The sequence below is a fragment of the Arachis ipaensis genome, chromosome B10 (genome assembly GCF_000816755.2).
Source record: "Arachis ipaensis cultivar K30076 chromosome B10, Araip1.1, whole genome shotgun sequence".
NCBI classification, from domain to species: domain Eukaryota; kingdom Viridiplantae; phylum Streptophyta; class Magnoliopsida; order Fabales; family Fabaceae; genus Arachis; species Arachis ipaensis.
The window spans coordinates 134,812,528-134,821,410 of NC_029794.2; the positions used below are offsets into that span (position 1 = coordinate 134,812,528).

The 8,883-nt window shown below is 34.1% G+C and overlaps 2 protein-coding genes across 3 annotated transcripts in view; both read right to left on the minus strand.

Annotated features, from left to right (window-relative positions):
• LOC107622474 (T-complex protein 1 subunit theta) overlaps positions 1 to 3,454 on the minus strand; it is a 5,975-nt gene extending 2,521 nt beyond the window's left edge. The window contains exons 1-8 of the mRNA XM_016324381.2: positions 3,148 to 3,454; positions 2,801 to 3,063; positions 2,110 to 2,256; positions 1,855 to 2,016; positions 1,193 to 1,270; positions 639 to 772; positions 425 to 497; positions 112 to 189 (exon numbers count right to left, since the gene is read on the minus strand). Of these exons, the coding sequence (XP_016179867.1) occupies positions 112 to 189; positions 425 to 497; positions 639 to 772; positions 1,193 to 1,270; positions 1,855 to 2,016; positions 2,110 to 2,256; positions 2,801 to 3,063; positions 3,148 to 3,301 (1,089 nt within the window). The 5' untranslated portion in view covers positions 3,302 to 3,454. The remainder of the gene's footprint in view (positions 1 to 111; positions 190 to 424; positions 498 to 638; positions 773 to 1,192; positions 1,271 to 1,854; positions 2,017 to 2,109; positions 2,257 to 2,800; positions 3,064 to 3,147) is intronic.
• LOC107622475 (aladin) overlaps positions 4,686 to 8,883 on the minus strand; it is a 5,957-nt gene continuing 1,759 nt past the window's right edge. The window contains exons 7-14 of one of the 2 annotated variants that reach the window (XM_016324382.2): positions 8,415 to 8,473; positions 7,671 to 7,758; positions 7,506 to 7,581; positions 7,017 to 7,116; positions 5,855 to 5,906; positions 5,616 to 5,756; positions 5,424 to 5,511; positions 4,686 to 5,071 (exon numbers count right to left, since the gene is read on the minus strand). In XM_016324382.2, the coding sequence (XP_016179868.1) occupies positions 5,009 to 5,071; positions 5,424 to 5,511; positions 5,616 to 5,756; positions 5,855 to 5,906; positions 7,017 to 7,116; positions 7,506 to 7,581; positions 7,671 to 7,758; positions 8,415 to 8,473 (667 nt within the window). In that variant the 3' untranslated portion in view covers positions 4,686 to 5,008. The remainder of the gene's footprint in view (positions 5,072 to 5,423; positions 5,512 to 5,615; positions 5,757 to 5,854; positions 5,907 to 7,016; positions 7,117 to 7,505; positions 7,582 to 7,670; positions 7,759 to 8,414; positions 8,474 to 8,883) is intronic. The other variant, XM_016324383.2, reaches the window with a different exon arrangement.

Genomic DNA, 8,883 nt, shown 5'->3' on the forward strand with positions numbered 1-8,883 from the left:
GGGGGGGGGGGGGGGGGGAGAAAAAGAAGCAACAAAAAAAGGCTTATACAGAAAAATAAGCAAGAAAAGGCAAACATGACAATTCAGAATGCAAACAATTCCTTCACATACCCTGACACCACCAATTTCCTCAACTGAAACAGAATCAACATATCCCAGATCATCTGGGTTTGGTTGCCCAAGTTTTAACTGTTGCAGGTAAACAGAATGGGTTAGAAAGACTATGCAAAAGCTTTTTTCTTTTCGTTGTTTTTGCTCTTGCATACAGGAACTCTCATCTTTTTTTTTTACCCTGGTGTAATTCATATGTATGTCTTAATGATATTCTTTTTTAATCAAAAATAAATATATGAATGCAAAGAAAATTTTCGGACATAAAATAATCAAAAGCTTCTCTCTACATAGCCAAGGAAAGAATACATACCATTGCAACAGCACCCGTTGTCCGGCAAAATCGACGTAGCTCAAACTTAGAACTGATTTTCAAAACCATGAGCCTATAGATCAAGAATTTATAGTTAGAAAACAATCTACACTTGGCATGATTTCAAATTGATGCAATCACAAATTTCTTATTTTTTTATGAATAAAAACATGAAACAACTTAAACAACTAGAAGAGGATATGTCTTGACACACTTATATCGCTCACAAAAATGCAAAGCCATCTCTCCTACTGATCCTCCACTGACAACCACTTTAGCACCAGACTCTGCAACCGCCTTAATGAGCTCCTCTACTTTGGCCTCTTCAGTTTTTGAATAATTTTCCAGCTATGAAAATCAAAATGAAGATAACGAATCTGATTAGCAAAAGAATCAAGCACAGAATTCATATCTACAAATAAAAATGCAAATCACAAGCAAATTGTCATGTAGCATATTTATGATAGGAAACTTTTCGACATCAGGTGATTAATGAAGACATTGCCTTAAACAGCAAGAAAGAGTTAAAAAGTTGAAGACAAAAGTAGTTGGAATATAATTTCCAAAGAAAAGCTCCGACAACAAAAACAGCAAAAGAACATCATCCGCTGCTTTGGTAAATTTACAGGAAATAGCCATTATGCAAAGTTCGGCAAAACCCAACACTAGTGTATATATAGTTTTTATCATAACACATAAAGAATTAAATATTGCAACCCCACAAAAAGGAGAAATGATGTTCAGAAAACAATAGTCACTTTGACAAACCTGCTCTGCTGTATGTATGAGGACAGTTCCTTTGGTTTCGGTGGCAGATGTATCAACACCACCAGCAAAGACAGCAACCTATAACAGCAATGACATGAGAGATCAGGACTTATGTAAGAATTGACTCAATAGCATATTAATGCTATATTAGGGAAGACAAAAACAAATTTATATAGATTTCCTAGAAAATTGGATCAAAATTGCATATCCTTCGTGATGATGGGATATTTGCATAATATATATATATAGCATAATTAGAAAACGAGTGTGCAAGAGACTGATTCTTCTTTGAAACTACTTGAGAGCTTAAAAAATGAACAATAATGTGCCAACATGCAAGATAGAAACATAATTATACATTTATACTACAGCAGCAGTGAAAAGTGAGTTCAATACATCTCAAAATCCAGCATTCCTTGCAATAAAATATTCATCTTTTCATAGGCAGTATGTTAGTATGTATATATATTTGTTGTTTGTTTTCATGTACTTTACTGATTATTGATTGCTTTTCTATTACGAGATTCAGCTGGGACAATGTCTTAGGTTCATAAGATAGATGAAAACAAAAGGAACAGTCTCCATATTAGACAAAAAATTGAATATATATATTACACAATACACTCTCAAACTAAAAGTCCCAAAACGCATGGAACACTGACCTTTGCCTTCTCGATTCGCTTTATGGTCCCAACAGTATCACTTTTCAAAACCATTCCCCGAACAACAGTACTATTATGCAAGCCCCCTCCGAGTAGCTTTGCAACACGGACGTTGTCCACATTAAAGTTCGCAGGGTTTTTGGGACACACTTGTATACATGCCTACATTTTCCAATTAGAAATCAGAATTCCGAGCGTCATGCAGAAAAAAACATTGTGTCATAGTAAAAAGAAAGGTAATCAAGATATACTCACATCAGCAACAAGCGAGCATATAGTGTCTTCCTGACCATATTGCTTGCTAGCAACAGCTGCTCTCATTCTAGAAATAACTTGCTCCTTATCACGGACATCCATAGTCTCCGAACCCTTCTCGACCAGTTCATCCAATATTTCAATAGTCTGAAATAGCATAGCATTTAGAAATGAGTCAGTTAACGGCCTCACAAGAGCAAAGTAGGGATTTGTGGAGTGTTTGCATGGATCAAAATAAGAGATCCCCATCAACTCATCGTGTTTCTATTCAAACCATTATCAAGTTTCATAAACATTTAACAACTCACTCAATTTAGAAACAAAGAAGGTTATACCAATGCTCTCCATCCAAATTCCAAAACAGCACACTAAGACAGTGATACTAGGGCCCTTCCTTCTAAGATGAACACTTAGGCAGTGAAGATTTCAGTGCCATCCATTGCGTCTCTCTATGTCTATGTCTCTGTCTAATGCAATCAAACATATGCGACAACTCACATGCTGTTGCCTTCACGTGAAGTTGATAACTATCAAATCTAACTGTTTTCAACTTCACGCGACGTGAGTTTCCACCTCAAACATATGTATCCTACAGCATCCGTGTATTCTGCGTCTATAGACACTAACCAAACACAACCTAATCTCTCTCTCTCTCTCTCTCACTCTCTCGTCAGAGAAATGAGAGACAAACCTTATTAATTGCTTTCGTATATCCACTGATGATCTCGCTCGGGTGCAGACCCATCCGAATAAGTTCCTCAGCGCCCTGCAGGATCTCGCCGGCAAAGGAAATCGTCAAATTGGCACCGTCACCGATCTCCTCCTGCTGAGCCTTCCCAGCCAAAACCAAAATCTTAGCAGCAGGATGCTGGACCTCAAGCTCGTTGACAATGGTGGCCGCATCGTTAGTGACAAAGAGCTTGTCCAAATGATTTATAACCATCTTATTCATACCTAAAGAAACAAGACACAAAACATGGATGTAATGGAAGCGAATCTGAAGAAAATGAACAAGTTAGAAGCGGTTAGAGAGGTTACCGTTAGGGCCGAGGGAGGTGCGGGTGATGGTGGAGAGCTGCTTGCAGGCGTCGATGTTCTTGAGGACGGCTTCGTCGAGGCCGGAAAGGTGCTTGTGACCTTCCTTCAGCATCGACTGAATGCCGTACGGCTGAATGTTGAAACCCGGCGCCATTGTTTCTTGCTTGCGAGTGAGAGTGTGAGAGTGTTTAAAACCCTAAACCCGTGAAATGGTGGCAACTTCTCTTTTTCTCTGGATTTCAATTTTAAGCGCAAGGCAACCCAGAAAGCCCTAGAGAACTTGGAACTAAATAAAAATCAAATGAGTTGGAAAATCTACTTTGTTGCTACAAATGAAAACTTGGAAAAAAAAAATAAAAGATGATTTTATATATATAATAGTAATAAAAAGAAAATAAATGGGTGGAAACTCAAGTACAGTCAACTTCACGTAAAATTGATAGTTGAGAACCGTTAAATAATTTGAATAATTTGACTAAATTTTCATCTAACGGCTCTCAGCTATCAATTTTCTGTGAAGTTGACTATACCTGGATTTTCACTTTATTTAGTCAATGAGTTATAATTCAAATAGCATAATTTTTCCATACTTACTTAGAAGTCCAAGTTCAAGTCTCGTTATTTTAAAAATAGTAAAAACTCAGGTGCAGTCGACTTTATGTGAAGTTGATATCTGAGAGCCGTTAGATGAGTTAACTGATTTGACTAAATTTTCATCTAACGACTCTCGGATATCAACGTGTATCCGAGAGCCGTTAGATGAGTTGACTAAGTTTTCACCTTTAAAATATATATATATATTGTTTAATTTATTTTTAAAATATATTTTATATTTATTTTTGTATTTTATTTCTATATTGAATAGCTGATTTGATGAATTTCTTTTGGTATACCGGAGTATGATTGAATGAAAGGTTGGACATTATACGTGTCCGAAATTTTGTGCTCATCGACACCGTTTTTTTTTTTTTATTTGGATCCTCTAAAATTTGAATTTCAATTTAAAGAGTAAAGTGTGATCTCACCTTTGATTTTATAGATGAGACCAAGAATAAATATGAAAGAAAAACTATTTAAGGGTAGAAGATCACATTTACTCTCTAAAGTAAAATTCAAACTTTAGAGAATCCAAATCCTTTTTTCTTTACTTATTTTCTATCATTGTCATTCTAAATTTTGGTATCTGCAAGTCTGTAACCATTTTAAAATATATGTTTATTCTTTAAGAAAATTGAAAATATTGATTTTGTAATTATAGATATTTTCTTTTTCTAAGATTTTACTACCTACCACCTACGTTTAATGTTGAGTTATGAGTTATGACGTTGTAAAATTTTATAGATTTATAAAATTTCAAAAGATATTCGTAAGGACAAATTAAATAAAAATTATAAAAATATATAAATCATCAAAGTTTGAAGGCATAAGTGCATAACATTGTCTTAATGGCTTTAGCAGATATAGCCCTAGATATTTTAATGATTGATCTTGAAATTTGTATTGTCATAAATTGAGGAGAAAGACATGCAAATTGATTATAAGTTCAGGGAATAAACAAGACCTCATATTCATATTCATCATCATTCATCATAATATAATGTGTTTTTTGACTTTTTTCATTACACTTCCAATTTTTTACCTGTGGTTGATATACATCAGAATTATCAACTAAATCGCCAAACAAATACACCACTACTCCACTGGCCTTTTCTTTTGCTACTATTTAAACACTAAAGAAGGATAGTTGCATTGCATTTAAAAAATACCAAAACATTGAACAAATGAACTTGACATCAAAGTCAGCTTCTTGCTCTTGCTCCAAAATTTGTATACAGCCGCCGGAGGATTACAGAATTTCTCTTCACGGATGCATATGAGAGCGAAATAGCAGAGGATAAGTGCAACAAAATCCAGTGCTCCAACACTGCAAAACAAAAAGTAAGAAAAGGGAAAGAATCTCAGATTTTTGCAGAAAGAAATTATGCAAGCATAGGGAATCTAAGACCTGTACAATTGAAACCATGCACTGTACTGGAGAATTTTCAATGATTCAATATTTCAATTGGATGCTCATTGTATTTGCACCATTAATATGATATCACCGCCACTAACAAATGCTCCTCAAATATAAGTTATAATATTATATTATATAAATATAGCACATGAACATGAAAGAACAAAAACCTCTTCCTACTGAGCAGACTCTATTATATAGAATATTGGTTTCAAAAGCACAGATGGAAACAAAAGCGCAGCAAAATTCAAAGCATACTTACCACAGAAAGCAATGGTCCCTGCTTAAACTTCCCATGAAATGAAAAAGAAATCGGCCTTGGATTTTCTCCAGGTCCCCTTATAAATCCACTAACATGTACAATGGGAAATCAATAAATTAAGCATCCAAATAGTTAATATATATATAACAATTGACATGCAAGTAATTGGAGCATAATGAAGCATGAACTCACATTAATGATGTAGATATAAGAGGAGTCCTTCTAGTATCATATATGGCAATCAGACCCCTGTAAATATCCTCTCCGTCTTTAAATGACAAAGCTAATCGCTCCCCAGAATCATCCCATGCTATCTTTTCAATTCCCTTACTTTTTGAGATAAATATAAGATAACCAACATAAGGCTTTAGGACCAAATCACAACCATAAAAAAAATATTATTGAAATAAATAAATAAAATTCATCTATACCTTCTTATCAATGATAATATCTCTGGCAAATCTACAGGTAACAAATGCGCATCTGGAAAAGGTCAATAATAGTTAGCTCTCAATATATCAAATATATGTCAGGGAAATAAAATAAAACAACATTTTACAATTATGCTTATGGATTGATGCTATGAATAAACAAGACAACCATGATTTGAGGTTAGAAGACACTGAATCACAACCACCAATGTCTAAATATTTCATTGCATGTACTTCCAACAAAAAATAACATTGATGGCATGCTACATGGAAATTACTTAATATCCTCAACTCCTTGCAATACAGTTTCTGGAATGGCTGCAAGTGGCTTCCTAGCCTCATTGTAGTGATGTAACATGAACAACATAAAACTTTCACTCTTTTATCGAGGCTAATGCAAGACCAGGATAATATTTTTTGCTTTTAACTTTTTTACTACATGTATCCCTAAGTATACAACAGTATAAATCACCGTCTCCAATATCACCAATCTTCTAATTCCATCAACTTACTAAAAAGTGCCTGTTGAGAAATGTAAATGTGTTTAGCGAAAAATTAATTAAGTATACATTACATGTAATGCAGCCAAAGTAGAGAGCATGTGTTTCGTCTTAGACATATTTTAACATGGTTGATGTTTGGAAGCATTGATATTCCTTAAATAAACAGACATCTTGGTGATTAGGATATGAATATATCAAATACACTTGCCATAGTCAATACTTAAACTTAAGGAATCCAATGCTCTGCATAACTTGTCTATAAATATGGTTTGCTTTAAGGAGAAATAGTGATGTTTCATCCATTTAGCCACCCCTACCTATAGTGAATTAGATAATGTTGTGTGTTATAAAACATTGACTGAAGGGGATTCTCACCAGTCACTCATTAAGATATCAATCTCAACTTCCACCAAAAGATGTGTTAGATTCATGTACAGAGCCAAAGTTATTGAGGTCTAAAAATATAATGCATAATGTTTTCCCTCTTTATCTTTCTTTACCCTTTTCCATCTATTCCTTAAACTTCAATGCCACACATATCAATTTTCCCAGCATGGTAATCCAACCTAGCTGAACAAACCTTAGTAATTGTTGGTGTAACATGGAAAAATACATATAACTGAATTAACATAAAAACTTTTAAAGCCAAGGTCAGATACCTAAGGAGGGAGGCTTTGATGCAAAGTGAACAGATCCCAAAGTCGAGGAATCAGAAAATGCAAGCAGTATCATTCGCCCATCTGGATCCCATGTTGCACCCTGATTTTATATAGTAAAAAAATGACCATCAGCCTAATAACAAGCATGTACAATATTAAATGGGGGAGGAAATTTAGATGGGGCTGCAATACCCTGAAAGTTTAGATGTCAGTTGTATTCCTTTTTGTTTTGGGCTCTGCCCTCTTTATGTACCCAAAAAAAAAAAAGTGGGGCGGAAAAAAAAGGTCATTATAGAAGGCCTGAAGTTTCATGAGCACCAAGTGAAGGCTTTATATTTTATACAGTTGAAAATAATTCATTTTACAGTGTCTACATATTTTTTCAACACTTCAATTGGCCAACACACAAAGAAAGGTTAGCAACCATATGCTGCATCACAGCACACGAGTCATTATAGAGCATCAAAACATTAATTTATAATTCCATACCTTGACAAAACTACTAGTTGATGACCATTGTTCTGATGTCCAGGTATTTGTTTCCCAAAGATAAAATGTGCCATCACTGTGCAAGAACATAATAATGAGGTTATGAAGCTATGATCAATAAAAGTTCCAAAGTGTAAAGAAGACACGTTTAGTTTGTTCCACTACAATTTTGATGCAAAGAAGTAATCTCCAGTAGGTGACCACTTCAACGTTGATATGCCTCCTAATCCCCGACGAATTGGCGTCCCCATACCTACAAATAATATGGAGAATAACTAAATCAGAAAGCAGAGACAAACTTTCATGTTTGAGGTTTTTATACCTCTCATAATGACAATCAAAATACAGATTAAAGGTCAAACTAGTTTTGGTCCCAACATTACATACATACGTTTTTTGGCTTGTCTCTAATCCCTATACTAAATAAAAGTTTAAGTCCCCATAAGCTGAATAAATTTTGGTTTACATCTCTTTATGCTAAAAGATATTTTTCTACAAGTCCCTTTAGCGAACAGGAAAGTGGTTTGGTGAATATTAGTTCACTAAGGTGTTGAACAGTATTCTTTTTTATAACTGTGGAGCAAGCTTCATTCATGGTTTACCAGGTTCAATCTTCTGTAATAGTAATGTGATGTTCAGGTCACAAGTCTTACAGAAAAATATATGAAGTTTACAGTATGTTTTATATCACCTTAAAATAGAGAAACAATTTAGGAAGAAGATGAAAAAGAAAATTTATTGAATGACTTTTTAAGCTTATTTGGCACAATATTAATAGATCACCATGCTAAAAAATTTATTGAATGACTTTTTAAGCTTATTTGGCACAATATTAATAGATCACCATGCTAAAAGCATGCTTCAAGGTAAAACATTAGGCAACCTAAGGAGGCAAAGATCTTCACGCACCTTGAGCAACATCCCACACAGTGAATGCGGAGCTCTCATATGAAGCAGAAGCTAAGTATGTGAATATAGGTTAAGTAACAAATGGTCAAGTACAAATAATTTTAACTAAAATTTATTGAAAAGGGAAAATTCTGTTCAAATTGGTCATGAATAAACATTGTTTGTACTAAATAATACAGTTCTATAGATGTCCAAAACATCTGAAAACTTATATAACAAGCGAATTAAGGCTGTTAACTCACAAGTTCAAGTAAAACAGGAAAAAAGTGAACTGAACAGCATTTCTTGCAAAAAGTTACACGAGAAAAGTCATAATCATATGTGGGTTTGTTTCTGATTTTCAAAAATTAACTTTATACCTTGAATTTTTTTTCCACATAGTTGAAAAGGCCGAAAACTAGCTTTTCTTACAAGGTATTCTAGTTAGGTTTTTTTTATTCTAATTATTTTATAAAATTTGAGCAAGTAT